Raw genomic sequence first — 21,564 nt, 5'->3', positions numbered from 1 at the left:
TTCTTATATATAATAAAATTTCATACAAAACATTGAGTATCTTCCGGGTAAAGCGGCGCTCTAAGCCAGACGTGCTTATTACGAAGTGATAGGTAATTGCATCGTGTCGATTGTTAAATCTTAAAGTGCTAAAAAACATTTGTTGTTAGAAGTCTTACACTCAATATTTTACAGGCTCAAACAGCGCTGATGTACGACGGCGTTCAAGTTTTAATGGACGCACTGGGACGTCTGTATAGAAAGAAACCTGATTCATTTAGAGCCGCCTTGAGAAGAGCTGCAACATTAGCCAACGCTACCAAAGTAATAGATTGCAATCCTAGCAAAGGCTGGGTTGTTCCTTTCGAGCACGGAGACAAAATTTCACGACTCATCAAAAAGGTAGGATTTAATATTATTAGCAATATGAAATCTGTAGCTAATGCATACATACTTCGTATAGGATTTTCTAAACCATTGTTGACTACAAAACCATAGTACATCGCTATTAATATAGGAACAATTTCCTCTCTTTCTATACTTTCAGCATAAATATTTTCTCTTAAATTAGAGTTTATACACTGATTTGCTTCCTATCTCATTTTCTCCTACGTTAAATCAAAATTAACGTTTAAAATTGAAATGTAAAAATAATTTAAGGAATAGTCTAACATTTAATATTACTTCAGATAGTCAAAATAAATCTAATTTACATATTATTAATTATAAAAACTATTTTTCAGTGTAGTTGTTTTTTTTAAATTAATTATTGATATTAAACATAAAAATTAAATTCGTGAATTCCACACATGTTATTATTTTTTTAACAGCACAAGTATATGCTTCTATTTAGTCTGAAGCTTCTAAAATTTTCTATACAAAACCAAATCCGATAGTTTCTATTTCCTATTTCGTTATCTATATGATTTTCGTATTGGTATTGCTAAGGGTACCCTTTCACTCTGATCCGATTGCTTACAGCATCCACCGTAACGCAATCACTACCATAGACAATTTGTTTGTATTGGAATATCAGATATAGGTTTGTTGCATCAACCCAGAACGTTTGGAGAGCCGTCCCTTATAACAATTGTCAACGGTCAATAATTGTCGGACGGTATAAGGTTTAGCTACACACCTGTGTGTATAACACGAGAAAGACTAGCTTTGCGAATATGGTTCTTAAATAGCCTTGTAATCACCGAAAACTGACAATGTAATAATATATAGTTTGTATTGTAGTAAATGGTTAATTTCGACCTATCAATCATCACCACATGTTGGTTCAAAGGTACTTTATTCTATTCACTTAGTGAGAATATAATAATTTAATTTAATTATGTAAAAAATAAAATTATTAGTTTCTCTGCAATTATCAGAATAAACTATGGGACATCGGGTAAAATATTTTCACTAAAGTAAAGAAACGAACAAAGAAAATATATTATACTTTTACAAACGTGTAGGTAGATCGCATTGATGTTTATTATTAGTAAAATAAATCAATAACATACGTTGATTTAGGAGATATAATATATGAGTGATAAACAGGCCTATTCCTTTTTTTCTACGTTTATTGTGTAAAACAGAAAGAAATCTTGAAAGAAAGATGTATATCTCGTTGAGAGGCTTTCTTGCCTATCAATACTACCCCGATTTAACAGTAAAGATGCAACAAAATTCATTGTAATAAAATGTTTTCGGAAATCTCTCGGAAATATATTTGCCTTTATAGGTCGAGGTATATAAAAGGGCGGAGTAATAACACGCTATTATTTATGTCCGGTCGTAACACTTCGGAAAATATCGGCTCTCTACACAGTAAAAAAGGGATTGAAGTTCTTACGAACTTGGTGACATTAGTAGGAACAGCTGCTCTGACCACCATAACTTTATGGGTCCGGGTCCAAATCACCGAGATTTATTAAAACTTTTTAACTTTTAGACGGATATCGAGGGCCTTACCGGAAATATATCATTCAATGAAGAGGGACATCGTTCTAATTTCACTCTCCAAGTCGTTGAAATGACTGTTCAGAGCGCAATGGTTAAAGTGAGTTTATGATGTGTTTTCTTTTATAGCAGGAGGCTCACCTATATTTTGTAATAAGAATATGGCTTTCATACATAGCAGGAACAAATTTTTATATAACAGTTAGTAAGATATAAACCCACATGGATTTATAACTTCTATTTATTCAAAAATTTAAATCAAAATTAAAAATTTAATATAATGCGGCCCACCGCGTCATCTATTACTGAAAAAGAATGATTATTATGATTTCACTTAAGCAAAAAAAAGATCACAGTAATAGGGTGAGAAGTTCAAATCTTTAATAAACTTTCCAACATAATGGCGCTCACAAAATCTTAAGGTGCGTAAAACTTTGCACATCAGTTACATGGTAACTCTCTAAGTTTTGACTTAATTTCTTATTAAATCAAAATACTTTCCCTGTACTACCTTTTAAGACTAACGACGGTCTAACGATAATAATTTGTTCATAAACCTGTTTGCTTATGTTGATTTTATATTATTATTTTGCCTAACATTAAAGAAAACTTAAAAATACACCTGAATTGGCGACGGTCGAGTCTTGTTGGGGGTTGATATTAGCTTGCTTTTAAAAGTGACTTAATTTTTTTATAAGGTTGCAACTTGGTCAGACAGAGGCGGTCTTACAATGTTATCACCGAAACTCACTGACCTATACACACCGACTTCCTTCGACACAAATAAAACCTACACCATTACGACAATCCTACAAGAGCCCTATTTAATGATAACACCAAAAGAATACGGACAAAGGGAGGAACCATTCCATGGATTTTGTAAGGATCTCGCTGATTTTATCTCGAAGAGACTGGGAATAAAATGTACGTATTTCTGGCATATTTTTGTAACGGCAGGCCGTTAATTGTGACATAATAGAAAATTTTATTTGTAGTTCATTTCAAATCTAGTTGATGTTGTAAAAGAGAAAGCTAGCCTAATTTACTTAACATTTTTAGGATTAGTATTTTGTTGCAAATCAGTAATAATGATTTGTTTGGTTGAAACGCATATATTACTAATAGTCCTATTTTTAACATTAGTTCACAATATATACACATTACTATGCTATATTTAATTCTAATATAAAAAAATATCCAGACGTACGAAACTAAGACAGCCCGCTAGTATGTTATTATTATAAAAATTACAAACAAAATAAAATTATTAAGCTAAAAAAATATTTGATACAATTTGTATTCTAATAACATTATCCTTAACATCGCTTAGATGTTTGAAGTAGGTAATGTATAAAAACTTATATTGTAAACATCGTTAAAGAAATTATACAAACAAATTTATTTATCTTGTTGAAAGAATTGAAGATGAAGTATTTTTTTTTTTTTATAATATAAAATATAATAGACTTTTAATTTTTTTTGATAAATACAGTCAAATCTCTAGGTATAGGCAAGTATCAATCTCATTTATGAGATTTACAGGTTAACGTATGAAAAATGTCTGTGACTGACTTACACAGGTTTCACGTTTCTCACTTATAGAGGTTTTAGGAAGGCAAAATGACGGGACACGAAAAATACTCTATTATAATAGAGTTTCGAGTTCCGATATTATTAATAGAGTTTTCTCACTTACCCAGTTATCATTTACTCAGGTTCGACTGTAAAAAAATATAATTCAATTAACATATTGGTTAATTTAATCATTATATAAAGGTTTAGGAGGGCAGATGACGGGACCTGATAAATATCTCATTAATAGAGTTTTTTCACTTACTGTTTTGTCAGTGTGTCTTATGCCGTTGATTTGAGAACCGGTAGCAAAAAAAAATGCATATAATTTGTATATCTTTATTGAATTGACTTTATTGACGTTCATTAGTGTATTGTGTTACTTAAATTAATAAATGATTGAATTGATTGAGAAAAAATTGTGTTCTGCTTTTAGATCAGATAAAAATAGTCGCCGATGGTCAATTCGGAAGCGAGACGCCCAATGGTTGGACTGGTCTTGTTGGCGAAGTTCTAAAAAAGGTAAGGTGTTCCTCAGTTTACTAATTTAGTGTTGGGTTTCCTTGCGTACTTTTGTGACGTATCCATAGACACTCAATCTAAACAAGAAATTTAACATCTCTATAACAAGTTTTAACTATTGCTTAGTGAAAGATAGAATTATTTTTTTCAATTTCAAGTGGCGATGCCGTATCCCAAATAAATAAAACAATATTTACTCCCATAATAATAGAAAAGCGCAATAGTGCCATTTGTGTAGTACAAGCCTGCCCTATCTGCCTTTCCTCTCAGCGTAACCACAGTTAGAGCAAAAAGACGATGTTAAAAGATTAGACTGATTTTTATGAGTAAGGGATTAACGGTTGTATTAAAGTATATATGTATAGTATAGTATATAAGTATGCACACGTATATAGCGTTAACTTACGTAAAAAATACATTTTCTATCGTCAATACGATTGTATATTTTATTCCACAGGAAGCTGATTTCACTTTGGCTCCATTAGCAATAACACCTGAAAGAGAGAGAGTAGTGGATTTTACCGAACCATTTTTATCCGTTGAAAATCCGATTATACAGACAAAGACGGCTAAACAACTCGGCGATACCTTTGGCTTTTTGCGGCCTTTATCTAAGGAGATATGGGTAAGTATAGGATTAAAGATCAAATACAATGTTCAGTAACTAAGTCCCGTATCAATAATTGATATGTAATTTCGATAAAAGCTATCCCATTCTAAAGGTACGGTTCTACCAATATAGCGGGCAGTAATAGTTCTATATTTATTTATAATTTATACCTAATGGTGGGTCTAACACAGACAGCTACTCGTACATAATCGATATTAATGAAACAATCACAAAAGGCCAATATTTATTTTCTTTATTTTGTACATTTTTTTCTTTCTATAAATAATAGGGTGCAACCGGGCAGGAGGCGAACATCAATACAATATAACGTTATTTTCAGCTCTGCGTCCTATTCAGCTTTTTTGCAGTGAGCATCGTTCTGTTTCTCGTATCGAGGTTTTCACCACATGAGTGGAAATCTGTTTCGATATCAGACACACAGTTGGATCATCCTGTTAGCAGTACTAATGAGGTATTTATCTAGTTGCATATGTTAGCCTAGTCATTAAGCGTTCAGATCGAACGGGTTGTTTATGAAAGGATTTATTTTGTACGCAATGTTATTTACAACAAACAATTTTTTTACATACAGGACTACTACATAGTTAGCTAACTTATTTTTGTCAATATGTTTGAAAATATTGGTTAGTTGTTCAGTTTAATGGCCAATTTGGTTTCGTCATGCAGTGTCAGACAGATAGGTGTTTCTTGAATTGTGTGCACTTTCACAGCTTTGTGCTTAGTCTTTGATTAAAATATTTTTTACAGATTTAAAGGAAACACTTTTTCAACGGATTGAAGCTATGTATTTTAAGTTTATAATTAATTTATATGATAAAAAAAAATCCGACGTTTCGCGTTCTTTACAGCGTGCGAGGTCAAGGTGACTGAAGACAAAGGGGTGTTGATGTCAAAAAGTATCACAGTGTAGATTTAATCTGAAAACAAACAATCCTCGAAAATAGAGGACACCGTGACTAAATTCTGCAAAACCCCTTCATATTTTAGTCGATACTAACTTCGGGGAAATAAATACAGAAAATAACTTATTCTACAGCTGTGATACTTTTTCATATTTTAACACCCCTTTGTTTTCAGTCACCGTAACCACGCACGTTGTAAAACACGCGAAACGCCGTAAAAATATTTTTGTCATGAAATGTAAAATAATTATTTAATAGCTCTATTAGCTAATACATAGCTTCAATCCGTTGAAAAAGTGTTTTCTTAAGCTCTGTGCTTTATTAATTATTAATTGGGTATGCAGACAAGTTCTATGACCACGAGTTCAACTCTAATACTCATTTGAATTTACACAACATGAAGCTACCAAGGACACGAAGAGCTTATCTGTTGATAGGCCAATGCGCGGGTATAGTTAACGCGCAATCACGCTCTGTGGATTATGAGATCTTGGAAGTAAACGCACTTCCTCTCAAACAATGGCGGATGTAGATTTTCATTCGTCAACGGCACTTCAAATCCAACAGAATCTTTCTTTCCTTTTAATCACAATTTTCCTTTACCCTTTTAATTTCGACATGATTTTTAATTAATGATAATTTTCAGATAATATTGCACAACGAGTTTAGTATCTGGAATTCCTTCTGGTTCTCCTTGGGTTCATTCATGCAGCAGGGCAGTGACGTGGTTCCTAGGTGAGTACATAATTAGGAAAACATGTATAAGAAACTTCGCAAGATTTCGCTCAGGTGGCCGTAGTAGTGATAGTTTTCCTAGCAACCTTAGTACCAATGAATACTAATAAAAATTATATTTAATAAATTTATAACCTCAAATATACTCAAGAATAAATTGTGTTATTATGGAAACAAAAATAATTAAAACTATTGTTGGAACATTTACTTGTAACATTTTTTTTTGGTTCGATACAATATTTGTGGCATTAGTGTTTTTAGTTGTTTGATTATTTTTAGATGTTTTTAGTTATAGTTATTGGCAGCAGAACAGAGGGTGTAGGCTGAGAAGAAAAGCCGGTGTAAAAAACTTTCGGTACTCTTTAAAAAAGCAAATCATCAAACAACACTTAGTTTTAAAACAAATATAGCTAATTAATTAGAAGTAGACTGCCAGCACTAGTCCCAGGCCCTTTTATCAACTAAATAATCGCTAACTTTATATAGCCTATTTACCCAGCTTTTCTTTAATACATTTCTTAAATTTATTAATAGGCAGAGATAAAAGAGCCTCTGGGATTTTATTAATCTATTTATCTGCGTTTGTTTCGAGTATTAACATTGTGCCTATATTCTATTCTAGTATACTTATCACTATTTTTATATACATACAATAATATATTCATAAATATATTAGAGGGAAAGGTAAGTATATTAATTGCCTTGAATTTATCTCTCTAAGATTCCCTACATTTTAAATTATAGATTGCACGAATAGCCTTCTTTCGCAGGATGAAAATCTCAACAGCCTTTCTGTCACCGTTGGCTTAAATTTAATTATAATTGAAAAAGGCAATTAATATATTTAGCGATTACTCATTTTTTACGGGGTATAAAAATTATATCACTATGTATATGTAAGTCAAATGTTGGTTGTAACTCCGCATAATTTGACAGCGACAGGCAAAAATATATCAAATTGACAACATCGTTCTGCGCTTTCTTTAAGCCTGTTAAGAGACAGGATAAAGTATATAAAGATAAAATTAAAGCTCTGAAAAGTATTTCACGTCATTTCGTATAACATAACTTGATTAAAATATATTCTAATAAAAAGTACTTTTATGAACTGTGGATATACGATTTGTCGTATTATTGCTTTCAATGCTTGAATATAAACGTTTCTTTTATTTAGATTATTTTTCAATGTATGTGTCGTATCAATAAATACGTTAGTAAATGATATTCTATAGACACCTGAAAGTGTTTCCTTAAGCACTATCTAATAACTGGAAATACTCAGTTCAAAGGAACACGAATTTTATACATTGCGGTCAATATTGGCTAGACGATTATATTAAATTCCTGCCTCGACTTAAATCGACTCTACAATAGAACATTGTTTCAGGAAAATAGTTTCCGGAACCTTATATTGGAAATCCATTTATATTAGACTATGTTACGTATTAAGAATATTTAAATGCTATTCCTACGTTTAATATTAAAGCCAAGTGAACAGTAGTATAAGCCTTACAAAGAGACTGACACAGTCAAAAAAAGTTAAAGTGGACGGCCTATTTCCAAACACATCACTCGTTAGCGGCGTAAGATTAGAAATAAGTAGAGAGAGGAGAGACAAGTGGATGAATTAGAAGGAGGCCTTGCTGAGGATTATAAATTTATATGTGTATAAATAAATTTTATTAAAAATACTTTATTTATTATTTATTAAAGCTGTATAATTTAATCCGTACAGTAATTGATTATTCAAGAAAGATGTATTATTCCTTTTTTTGGTCTCGTTTTTGTATGGGATAAAATACTCCTCAATATTTCCATCTCTCTTTATCTGAAGACAAAATTCATAACACGATCTGTATATCTAATTAAATCTAATCTATTCTTTTGTCGTCTGATAAAAGACATTTGTTACAAAATATACTGGACCCACTGAAATATAATCTTAATACAACTTAAATTATAGTACTTAATCAAATTAAGGCTTAATTTTATTTTACAGGCTTGATAGTCTGATCCTTCCCCATTCTGGAAGACCAGTCATTTGGCTCTACCTATAAGAGTTTCTGATATCATCTCCTCATTACGTCTTATACTGCATTGTTCGTTATTTGTTATTAAGCTTATTTCATTAATAATACTGATAAGTAAGAAAATAACGTTGGCAAATAAAACTATTTAATTAATTGAGGCTGTTATATTTATGGTTTAAACATATCTTGTGTTTGCGTATTGCCAGCGATTCATTAGACAGGACACTAATTAAATAGCGTACATAGTCAATAGGAATGCCTAACGTCGGCTTATCCCGTAATGTATAGGATTCAGGTGTAACACATAGGCATGTTAAGTAGGAACATTCTATTAAACATGCTCTTGTCTTTGATACGACATCCATAAAATACCTTTCATGTCCTTGTATATGTCACCGTAAGATTGTAAACATCGTTATATTACAATCTATCTAGTAAGATTGTAAACTATCGATAGATTGTGAACCGTATCATTATGATTGCAATTTAACGCATCATTTTTTGCTATATTGTAATCTACCGAAGTGAAACCGTTAAATTACAATCTGTCCCGCGTCAAATTGTCAACTGTCTGCAAGTTCTTCCTGATTGGTCGGTCTCACTTAAATAAAATAAATTTATTATTTAATAGGAAATTAGAAATCTTGACATATGTTAGAAACAAATTGTAACGAAATATTTATTCTACAAACACAAATTCTAATTAAAAATTTTAAAAAAATCAACAATTATTATTATTATTTTTTTATTTATTTAATTGTTTATTTCGGAAAACAAGGTTCCATAGCAATGTTAGTAAGTACAACTTTTAACAACAACAATTATGTCTTTAAGCACAAATTATAAAAATAGAAATAACAAACAAATATGTGTGGCCGGGGTGGCGGCACATACCGTTCAACCAATCAGAGCGCGAGTTGCATTCCGTCCTATGCCGGTTCACAATTTGACCGCTTCCCATCGATAGATTACAATATACCGAAAAATGATGCGTTAAATTGCAATCATAATGATACGGTTCACAATCTATCGATAGTTTACAATCTTACTAGATAGATTGTAATATAACGATGTTTACAATCTTACGGTGACATATACATTATAACACTTTATGGGTTTGTATCACCTCCAGCTGATAGCTTTAACGTGATGACGTCTTACAAATCGATAAACGCCGGCTGCACGCTCGAAAAAACATGACTCATTGTTACGTTCCACCTGAGCCGGTGTGCAAGCGAGAGCGCGGAATAATCTATAGAGAGGCATGATCGCCCTAAGCGTTAGGCTTGGGGCGCATTTATCTCTTTTCCACTCCATCGGCCGATGCGTCCGAGTAAAAGAGAGACAGTGGCGGCACACAACCTATACGTGAAGTGTTTTGTCCACTGTTTATAATGTGAAGTTAAAAGTTAATGTGAATTCCATTTTTTTATTGCAACAACCATTGTAGCAAAAAAGGTAAATAATTCCTAAAATGTCATATATTAGTTCTTTATTTAAATCCGTACCTGTATTATACAAAATAATAATAGCAAGGCAAAGTGTGCAAATCTTCATCAGTTTTTATATCACGTAAAATTATTGTCCGTAAACCGGCAATATAACCAAATTTTTTGCCCCTTCCTCACAAAACTCTTTTGTATTCATTCTAAATCATGTATTCTTGTGTCACCATTTAAGTACTGAATAAATATGCAACAAAAAACTACCGATATTTTTCTATAGTAGCGCGTCCCGAAGTAAATTCACACCGTTATTAGAGGAAGCAACGATCAAGTTGACATACTCGTACAGGTTTTTAAAACAAATGAAACTGATTTCAAAGAACACTTAAATTAGTAGTTACCAAAATAATGAAATTTCAAATGTATCGAACGATTTTCAATCTAATTAATATGGTATGAAGAATGAATGATCCTCATACAGAGATTGTAATGGAAATTAGTGCCTAAATGGAAAATTTATGATATTAAGAATACTATTATAAAATATCACGTTTGATAATATTTGTACCACAAGCAAACATTTCAGTCATGTTGTGGTATCAAAAAATTAACAATAATTGTTTCGGTTTGGAAGGCATTCGGCAGAATGAAGCAGGATCTATGTATAAAGGTAGCATTACCACGATATCGCGTTTTAAAAGCGTAAAGCTCCATCTTTTGTCGTTCGACGAAATACAAAACGGAAAGGTAAAATATGCTGAAAAGTGACACCCATATTTGAATTTGATTTATAAGCGATGGAGTGTAAGACAGTTCTTTACAGCGATGCCAGTTTAGCATGTTTTGTTTTGCATAATTTTTCTATACAAGTTTTTAGCTTTTGCCTACTCTACATCTTGCCAAATATGGTGTTATTGACATTGCTGAAAAAATTATGCGCCTTTATATATCACAACAAATATACATAGCCCCATGATATAAATAATGCGGTTCACTCTGTTATAGTGTAGAATAATGGAAATTTTACAGCAGTATCTCTCCGGTCTCGTTTCGTCCTCGCTCCGATAAAATTTTCTTAGACAAGAAATAATAAGAGTATTCTCACTATCGTATTGCTCCAGTATCGATTCGATATCCAGCTGGTACTGGTTAGTAGAAAACACTTGACTTGTACTGACAGTGTTTTATTTACACACATACTATAATTATTTTTGCTAAGTTTTTAGTGAAATTCGCCAAAATTTTATTTGACTTCTAACTTGCCACTTTTTTGTAGTGTGAAATTAATCTTGTTCTCTAGTGTTAATCCGATGGAGTTGGTACGGTGTAGGTTTAAATAATTAAATATCATGACACTATCTGGTCAATATATTCTTGAAGTCTTGTTGTATGTACAAAAAAAATATAATTGATTTTAAAACAAATGGTGACTTTCACCTAATACGCGAAATATAACTTATTTCAGTGTACGATAAACCAGGCTCTAGATTCTATAAGATAAACCACTCCTTATATGGAGAGTGTATTCGTTTTTACAACAATTTTAAAGCAAAATTTGAAAATTTTCTCTAAATAAATTCAAAGCCCTCGTTAAAAGAAAATGAATCAATAAAGCTTATTATAAATTTGACGAGTACTTAAATGATCCAAATCCTTAGGGTTGATTTGCTCCAGTTCAAACAATTAGTATGACTCAAAACAGCGATTAAAATGAGTGGCGGATATTTTCTTACCAGTTCTTCTTGTCAGCCCTACGCCCTTGACCTGCGAAATATTAGTAAATGAAAATTTACAATTAATTTAAAGTCCCTTTAATTATTAAAAAATATTATTAAACAGACTTCTTTTATTAATATTTTTTAATTATTAAATTTTAAGGTTAGTTATTAGGTATATTTTTATGTATTATTATTTGGTTTGAATAAAGTTTCATTAATTTAACTTCTTTTTTTTACGTACTTAAATGTAGTACCTATATGAATAAAGATATTTTGAGTTTCTGTTATCGAATTATTTCGAGAAATGTATCGGCTATGAATATTGCTTGTGACTAGTACCTAAGTACTGAATCAGCGTAATTTGATCGGATCAAGACCGGAGCTAGATCGAATAGAGAACGGCTTCATAGTGTGTATCGAGCCGTATACTTTTGGCAACACAGTTTTTCATTGTCACCTTTCTTGCTCAAGTTGTCGTTATACATCTACTAATGTGATATTAAAACACGTGTTTATGACTATGTATTGATTTCTTGGGATTGCACTTATACTACTTAAAATTAAATTAAAAAAATGTATAAGTACAAAATTGTTTCTAACACGTTATTAAGTTTTAGGTGCGTAAAGCGCCATCTATCGTTTGTTTGACAACGTATGACATAAAACTATTGTGGTAATACACGGGTGCTTAAAATGTATTTTCTTTAGATCTCTATCTGGACGTATTGTGGGAACTGTCTGGTGGTTCTTCGCCCTGATATTAGTATGCTCCTACACGGCCAATTTAGCTGCATACCTTATCATTGAGCGGATCACGGAGCCCGCTCAATTCCTCACCTATAATTCGAAGATAAATTTCGAAGTAAGAAAAATCCACTATTACAGATAAAAGGTAACAATAAAACCTTCGTATGAGCGAAGCGATGCCATGGCGACTGTTATGAAGTCATTGATACGTGTGTAAGATTACAGTTTGTATGATCCTAATAGATTTTAGTTTTATTGTAATACTATAAAAGAGATCCAATCTATTTTCATACAGCTTCATGTTGTGTCAGTGTAATCAAGCGTTATCGATTTTCATAAATTAATTATAGTTCAACACTTATTGTTTTTTTTTAATTGGATTTTTTTACTTGGTCGAGCCCTCTGGCAAGTGTGGCAGTAATAGAAGTTGTATCTTAAAATCTGGAAAGCATCCATTCGCCCTCTTTATAAACAATGTTTTTTTTAACATTTAGGAGCTATAATTATTCAATTGCAGAGTCAATTCCTTCCAAACAACGACTTTGTAAAGGATCCGGAAGTGGCCAACGATCCACCCTACACTATTGACAGTCGATATGAAAGATCATGCCTAACGCCACCAATCTGCCGATACAAACACGTTGATTTCGGTATTGCGCTAACAAAAGGATCTAGTATCACGTGAGTATTTGTATATACATACTCTTTCGTATTTTAAGTTATAGACACGTGTAATAAAGAAATTTCAAGCCCTCAGATCTAATTAATCCATGTCGTAAATCCTTTCATAGCGAACGAACAAAGTATAAACCTATAAACAAATTTTAATCTGTTTATTCAAAGCGGGCTTAATGATCTTTCTATTTTATATAAATTACGTAATACCTATTCATGAGCCGCGGTATTGGGTACATAAAAAAGATACTCCACGAAAGTCTTTGAATTATTTTTGGAATGTCAAACCTAACACAAATCATTTGATACGTATTTTAATATTATTATAATTCTATATCTCATATTGTGTAATACGAAACTCGTTGAGTTTATACCAGCACGAAAATGCTCAGTTTGAAATATATACAATTTTTACGAGACCCCGATTTGCAAATGCAATCTTCAACACATAAAAATTTACATTTTATATCACAGATGTGGTTTTACGATGGCTTGAATCACTAGGGAACACTTGGATAATATAAGTGTATCTCGTCGTTTTTAACATTGTTTTATTCGTGAAATAAAGACTTTGAAGATTTTAAATTTAGAAAGAGGCATATTTATCAATATAAATATTATTTATTTAGGTTTTACTTTTTGTGGGTCATGTAACAACATAAATTCAGTCTGGTCATCCCACCATCTTGGATCCTACTCTCTCTCCTTTGCTGTTATGCAAATATTACAAAAATAATGTAATAAATGCGTGGAATTAACGGTCTCACTCTGGTCAAATATTGTTCTCAAGTCAATATAGTAATGTCATATAGCAGTATTGTAATAGTGGTAGTAGGTTCGAACTTCGCTCTGAAATTATGTATTTCCTGTCTATGTGCGCATTTAACACTTGTTCATACGGTGTCGGAAAATAAACCTTTTAACCTTAGAGTCGACGGCATGTGTCAGGCACAGCCTGATTACCTACTTGCCTATAAGAAAGAATCAATGATGACGAAATAGATACAGAAATCGTAGGCCCAGACAGATAAAGGTTTGAAATTCTAAAGCCAGTCTGTAACCACTAAACAAGTTATATAAGGAGTTCCTTTATTATTAAAGATATTTTGACAATCATCAAAGTTCTATCGATATTTTAATTTTTGGAGGAAAACTTTTTTGAGTAGGCCATTGTGTACTATTATTACTAATATAGGGGGTTATACGGAACTCATAATTATGAATGAAAACTATAATTTCAGGGAGTCACTGAACCTCGTCATAGTCGAATTAAAGAATGATGGAGTAATCATGAAGCTTTGGCATAAATGGTTGTTGTATATTAACAAACCCCTATGTGAAAACAACAATGATAAGGCAAGTAATTAAAGAAAGGAAAGATAAATTTGTGTTTGCAAAACTTTGAAAATTAATAAAAAAATATGTGTGTGAGTACTTACGTACACGCGTTAGAAGTTATGCTTCTTTGGCGTTACAAGATAAAAAAATTTACTGTGGCGCATTATCTAGTTTAAAAAAAGTTTATTCAAATATTACAAAAAAATATGATTAAAGAAATTGACATTTTTTATTTTAAAATGTTGAATATGCTATATTCAGGGAGTCGGTTTTTTGTGATGGTGCGCGCGCATATCAGCTGTACCTTGATAAATAAATATGTACCGAGTATACTGGTAGACGTTTTAAAACGAGATAAGTCTTCGTCTGTACTCAAAATTTATATAGGTAGATAGATAGTAAAAATAACAAAATCTCGATGTTTCTCTACATGTTTAGAAACAAAGGCAATCGACGCCATCTTGTCTAGAGAAGTCTTTTGGTTCGTAATTATAAATGTTTTATTTGCTAATTTAATTAAAAATAAAATTTGTATAGTTACCAAACGCTAATTAATAATACAATATTATTTTAAGACAGTACATATTTTCCTAACAAGATATAAAACATTTTCAGGATTCGGAAATATCAGAGATGTCACTAAGTCAAGTTGCGGGAATATTCTACGTTCTAGTCGGTGGGCTGGCTTTGGCACTTGGAGTCGCGTTATTGGAGTTCTGCCACCATGGACGTAGCGAGGCGATTCGCAGTAACGTGTCTTTAGGCGCTGCACTGAAGGCTAAAACAAAGACGCCGTCGCGTACTGAGAGGAAGGCACCTCAAAGGTCCCGCGACCAGGACAGGCTTGGATGGAATGGCGCTGCATTTGGTGGTGTGAGTATTATATTATATTACCGATGCTCAAACTCAAACTCAGACTCAAAAATATCTTTATTCATATAGGTAAACATGTACACTTATGAACGCCAAAAAAAACAAATTATATTAATTGTAAATTGCCATTGCCAATAAATAAATGAATTATGTCGGAGCAATGGTGCCACTGTCAAATGTCACGGAGGTAATAAATTAATTACACCAATGTCAAATTAGCTCAAAACCGTAAATAGTAATCTAGATCTAGTAATATTGGCCAATTGAATAAACGAAGTGTTATCGGTATTACTCTAACATTCATTATTTCGTAGATATTGCCAATGTAAGACACGGTTTCTTTCAGTTACTCTGATTATTATTAACTCTCATTTTCTCTCTCTCCCCCTCTCTCGACAAAGAGATAAAACAACCATAATAAAAATTGTCGTAGACTTTTATTCAGAAATGGAGAATCGCCAATGAGTATTTAACTGAAAGTGGTCAAACGAATGTTAATTACAGGTATTACCAGAAAATGTTACTGACACCAAAAATACATTATGCATACTATTATTATATTCAGTATGGCCAAAACTACTGGCCCGCACTGGTTCCAGCTTGTGGACTACTAGTATGAATATATTAAATAACAATTTGTTTTATGTTCTGTAAATAATAAACCATATATTATTGAAGTCAAGCTTCCTTAGGCGTATGGGGGTAAAATCTTTATGGATGAAACGTCACGAAAATGTGCAGCGTTTTTGTCGAAGAAAAGGGAGAGAGCGATTGTGACTGGTTAAGAGAGAGTGAGAAAAGGAGACCGAGAAAAAATACATGCTATTGGTTGATGTATTCGTTTAGTAGCTACATATTAGAATTTTATATGTAATTCTGTCGCATAACGTCTTGTGCAGTAAACGCAGACTTTTTCGTTATTTATATTATAATAATTAGCACGTATACAGTATATATATACATCATTTACTGGTTCATGATCATCCGTTGGGACTTTTACCTTAGTAATAATTCATGTACAATTTACGGTAATTTTTAGGGTAAACTAAATAATACTAATACAATTTGTGCACTTATAGTACACTGACTTCCTACTAGGAAGAGATTTGGCGGGAAGCACTCATCGGAAATTATTTTAGTGCGACGTCGTAAGTTATGTATGTTCCCCAGTGTGTGTTGGATCCAGTGTTATTGTGTCGCCCTAACTTTAAGCCCTATCTTAAGCCACAGCTATCTATATATCTATAGCTTTTCTATGCCGTTGGAAATAAATATAATATCGTAATTTCATTGTATCAAGCTTAATATTTTATAAGTTTAAGTAACTAAATATACATTTTTTTACTTCCAATAATTTCATGGTATAGTATGCTACATGCTAACACACACACGTGGTTTTTATGTGCGAATAATATTTAATAAAACAAAGAAAATCGGGGAATCAAAAAAAATGGACGATAAAAGAAATGAGTCTAAAACAATAGTGATGTAGGTACCCATTATTATTAACCCCGTGTATGTGTTATAATCTACTACAAAATTGGACAACCTAATTATAAATTCACTGAATATTAATATCTCTTATTTACCCCACGGTAGGCTTAATTAATCTTTATTTGTATAAACAAGCGTCCACATATGCAAATTATTACTTCGTTATAGTAACAGGTAATCAGAAGAGACCTATATAACCTTTGAAAACTTGTGCACTGATGGAATTATTTTTCGGTTAGGTCATATAAAATTAATTTGTTCCCCCATGTGTAATAACAAACGTTGGTGACGTTTTTATCACATAGAAAGCCGGTTTTACAGCTTAGGTTAGACCAGGATAAACGTATCAAATTCAAGGAGTCAGAAACTTTTTGCGTTTTGACGTACAGAAGTCAGAAGTCCTGAGTCGCCACTCTCAACTCTACTTAACTCACTCGACGTTACCTTTAATATAACTCCACCTTATTCAAAATATTTTTATAAAACAGAAGACGGTTGTTTTAAATTATTTTGTATAATGACGACATAACCTCAGTTTAATAATATATTGGAAATATTTCAATATAGACTGAATACAAGACCTGATGTTTAACACATACAAATGCAACAGGAACTGTGGTCATAAAACATTCACGTTTTCAGTACTTCCCCGCTGGAAACCAGATCTCCCAGGACGATGCTGTACATGCCAGTTTCACGCATGTCTGATCCGAGAAGAGCGGCGTTTCCAACCGCCGCCCGTCTGTCACCAAGCAGCCGAACAACATCGACCTCTTTCAACTTTAAAGCCCTGAATCAAACACTTAAATCCATATTTAATAAATTAAGTTTAAGTTTATATATTATTAATTATATAAACCGATTTTGCGACTTTATTTGTGAAACATTTAAAATTTACTTTTAAAACGGGTTGTCCTCAAATGACACAATTAGAGTACGTTGGTCCGTGTAAAAGAAATTGATAAATATTTGGTCTTTAATATATCTTGGCAAAAACGAGATAAAAAATATTATTAAATAAAATAGTACATTCGCTTTTAGTATGTTCTTTAATATGTAGCGTGTAATTTTTGTGACCGTTCGTAAAAATAGTTTGTGGTATGTAAGTCTTAGATTTAGTGCAACTTTTATCAATAAATAATAGGCAGGTTGGCATTCAAAAACGAGATTTAGAGCCAAGTCTGTCTCCGGAGTACCTGTCAAAACATGTTTTCGGTTTTGGCATAACAAGTACATACCGAATTCATAGAGCTAAGAGCTAAGTCTCATTGATGAATACCACCCACCCTTAAATACTTCTAGTAGAATATTGAACTTATTTAATTAGTCGTACTTGTCATAAGGTCTGTATATCCTACCTTTTACGACTGGTTTCTGGATATAAAAACCAGTCGTAAAATATTTTGTGTTTAATATATGTAAGCAAAACCAGATAAAAATTATTAATAAACAAAATAGCTTTAAGTACGTTCTTAAATATGTAGCGTGTAAGTCTTGTGAGGGTTCGTAAAAATAGTTTTGGTGTTTAAGTCTTAGATATAGTGTAATAACTTTTATCAATAAATAATAGGCAGGTTGGAATTTAAAAACGACATTTAGAGCTAATTCAGACTTCAAAGTACGTGTAAAACGTGTCTTCGGGTTTGTCATAACAAGGACATACTGAAGTCATAGTTCGTGCTAAGTCTGATGAATCTCACCCTTAAATACTTGTAGTAGAATATGTATGTTATTTAATAAGTCGTACTTAGCATAAGTTCTGTATATCCTACCTTTTACGACTGGTTTCTAGATATAAAAACCAGTCGTAAAATATTTTGTGTTTAATTTATCTTAGCAAAAACCATTACGATGTAATAATCGTGTAAAAGTCCCAAACACCTGGGCTACGTTATTTTTTAATTTATATTATTTTTTTCGTAAACAGATTTGCGACTTAATGTCGAATCTTTTAGAACTTGCTTTTAAACGTGGTTGTCCGTCCCTAAGTGACACCACAAGAGTTCGTCATTGCTCCGGGAAAAAGAAATTGTTAAAAATGTTGTCTGTAATTTATCGAGGCAAAAACCATTACGATGTAATAATCGTGTAAAAGTCCCAAACACCTGGGCTACGTTATCTTTTAATTTATATTATTTTTTTCGTAAACAGATTTGCGATTTAATTTCCAAATCTATTAGAATATGCTTTTAAACGTGGTTGTCCGTCCCTAAGTGACACCACAAGAGTTCGTCATTGCTCCGGATAAAAGAAATTGTTAAAAATGTTGTCTGTAATTTATCGAGGCAAAAACCATTACGATGTAATAATCGTGTAAAAGTCCCAAACACCTGGGCTACGTTATCTTTTAATTTATATTATTTTTTTCGTAAACAGATTTGCGATTTAATTTCCAAATCTATTAGAATTTGCTTTTAAACGTGGTTGTCCGTCCCTAAGTGACACCACAAGAGTTCGTGATTGCTCCGGGTAAAAAATTGTTTAAAATGTTGTCTGTAATTTATCGAGGCAAAAACCATTACGATGTAATAATCGTGTAAAAGTCCCAAACACCTGGGCTACGTTATCTTTTAATTTATATTATTTTTTTCGTAAACAGATTTGCGACTTAATGTCGAATCTTTTAGAACTTGCTTTTAAACGTGGTTGTCCGTCCCTAAGTGACACCACAAGAGTTCGTCATTGCTCCGGGAAAAGGAAATTGTTAAAAATGTTGTCTGTAATTTATCGAGGCAAAAACCATTACGATGTAATAATCGTGTAAAAGTCCCAAACACCTGGGCTACGTTATTTTTTAATTTATATTATTTTTTTCGTAAACAGATTTGCGATTTAATTTCCAAATCTATTAGAATTTGCTTTTAAACGTGGTTGTCCGTCCCTAAGTGACACCACAAGAGTTCGTGATTGCTCCGGGTAAAAAATTGTTTAAAATGTTGTCTGTAATTTATCGAGGCAAAAACCATTACGATGTAATAATCGTGTAAAAGTCCCAAACACCTGGGCTACGTTATCTTTTAATTTATATTATTTTTTTCGTAAACAGATTTGCGACTTAATGTCGAATCTTTTAGAACTTGCTTTTAAACGTGGTTGTCCGTCCCTAAGTGACACCACAAGAGTTCGTCATTGCTCCGGGAAAAAGAAATTGTTAAAAATGTTGTCTGTAATTTATCGAGGCAAAAACCATTACGATGTAATAATCGTGTAAAAGTCCCAAACACCTGGGCTACGTTATCTTTTAATTTATATTATTTTTTTCGTAAACAGATTTGCGATTTAATTTCCAAATCTATTAGAACTTGCTTTTAAACGTGGTTGTCCGTCCCTAAGTGACACCACAAGAGTTCGTCATTGCTCCGGATAAAAGAAATTGTTAAAAATGTTGTCTGTAATTTATCGAGGCAAAAACCATTACGATGTAATAATCGTGTAAAAGTCCCAAACAGCTGGGCTACGTTATCTTTTAATTTATATAATTTTTTTCGTAAACAGATTTGCGACTTAATGTCGAATCTTTTAGAACTTGCTTTTAAACGTGGTTGTCCGTCCCTAAGTGACACCACAAGAGTTCGTCATTGCTCCGGGAAAAAGAAATTGTTAAAAATGTTGTCTGTAATTTATGGAGGCAAAAACCATTACGATGTAATAATCGTGTAAAAGTCCCAAACACCTGGGCTACGTTATTTTTTAATTTATATTATTTTTTTCGTAAACAGATTTGCGATTTAATTTCCAAATCTATTAGAATTTGCTTTTAAACGTGGTTGTCCGTCCCTAAGTGACACCACAAGAGTTCGTGATTGCTCCGGGTAAAAAATTGTTTAAAATGTTGTCTGTAATTTATCGAGGCAAAAACCATTACGATGTAATAATCGTGTAAAAGTCCCAAACAGCTGGGCTACGTTATCTTTTAATTTATATTATTTTTTTCGTAAACAGATTTGCGACTTAATTTCCAAATCTTTTAGAAATTTGCTTTAAACGTGGTTGTCCGTCCCTAAGTGACACCACAAGAGTTCGTGATTGCTCCGGGTAAAAGAAATTGTTAAAAATGTTGTCTGTAATTTATCGAGGCAAAAACCATTACGATGTAATAATCGTGTAAAAGTCCCAAACAGCTGGGCTACGTTATCTTTTAATTTATATTATTTTTTTCGTAAACAGATTTGCGACTTAATTTCCAAATCTATTAGAACTTGCTTTTAAACGTGGTTGTCCGTCCCTAAGTGACACCACAAGAGTTCGTGATTGCTCCGGGTAAAAAATTGTTTAAAATGTTGTCTGTAATTTATCGAGGCAAAAACCATTACGATGTAATAATCGTGTAAAAGTCCCAAACAGCTGGGCTACGTTATCTTTTAATTTATATTATTTTTTTCGTAAACAGATTTGCGACTTAATTTCCAAATCTTTTAGAAATTTGCTTTAAACGTGGTTGTCCGTCCCTAAGTGACACCACAAGAGTTCGTGATTGCTCCGGGTAAAAGAAATTGTTAAAAATGTTGTCTGTAATTTATCGAGGCAAAAACCATTACGATGTAATAATCGTGTAAAAGTTCCAAACACCTGAGCTACGTTATCTTTTAATTTATATTATTTTTTTCGTAAACAGATTTGCGACTTAATTTCCAAATCTTTTAGAAATTTGCTTTAAACGTGGTTGTCCGTCCCTAAGTGACACCACAAGAGTTCGTCATTGCTCCGGGTAAAAGAAATTGTCAAAAATTTGTCTGTAATTTATTGAGGCAAAATAATATATTATTTAATGAATTGTAGTTACCATAACTTCTCCTATCTTATACGACTGGTTTCTGGATATATATATGTTACATTAGTAGTTCTTCTGACAGTTATATTATATTCGTGTACTCTTTTATTAGTAATAATAAATCAATTTCCTTAAATATTTTGCAACTATCTCTTTTCATCAAAGTGTTTGCATAATTT

General features: G+C 32.3%; 1 protein-coding gene across 1 annotated transcript in view; it reads left to right on the top strand.

Annotated features, from left to right (window-relative positions):
• LOC110999035 (glutamate receptor 1-like) overlaps positions 1–19,909 on the top strand; it is a 40,226-nt gene extending 20,317 nt beyond the window's left edge. Inside the window, exons 7-18 of the mRNA XM_045634228.1 lie at positions 175–381; positions 1,925–2,032; positions 2,631–2,856; positions 3,941–4,026; positions 4,484–4,651; positions 4,977–5,108; positions 6,206–6,294; positions 12,196–12,349; positions 12,752–12,915; positions 14,151–14,265; positions 14,863–15,120; positions 17,257–19,909. Coding sequence (XP_045490184.1) covers positions 175–381; positions 1,925–2,032; positions 2,631–2,856; positions 3,941–4,026; positions 4,484–4,651; positions 4,977–5,108; positions 6,206–6,294; positions 12,196–12,349; positions 12,752–12,915; positions 14,151–14,265; positions 14,863–15,120; positions 17,257–17,322 — 1,773 coding nt within the window. The 3' untranslated portion in view covers positions 17,323–19,909. The remainder of the gene's footprint in view (positions 1–174; positions 382–1,924; positions 2,033–2,630; positions 2,857–3,940; positions 4,027–4,483; positions 4,652–4,976; positions 5,109–6,205; positions 6,295–12,195; positions 12,350–12,751; positions 12,916–14,150; positions 14,266–14,862; positions 15,121–17,256) is intronic.
• The last annotated feature ends 1,655 nt before the right edge of the window (positions 19,910–21,564 follow it).

The sequence above is a fragment of the Pieris rapae genome, chromosome Z (assembly GCF_905147795.1).
Source record: "Pieris rapae chromosome Z, ilPieRapa1.1, whole genome shotgun sequence".
In the NCBI taxonomy this organism is placed as follows: Eukaryota; Metazoa; Arthropoda; class Insecta; order Lepidoptera; family Pieridae; genus Pieris; species Pieris rapae.
The sequence above is the reverse complement of the archived record's forward strand: the minus strand, read 5'-3'. Positions and strand labels throughout refer to the sequence as shown.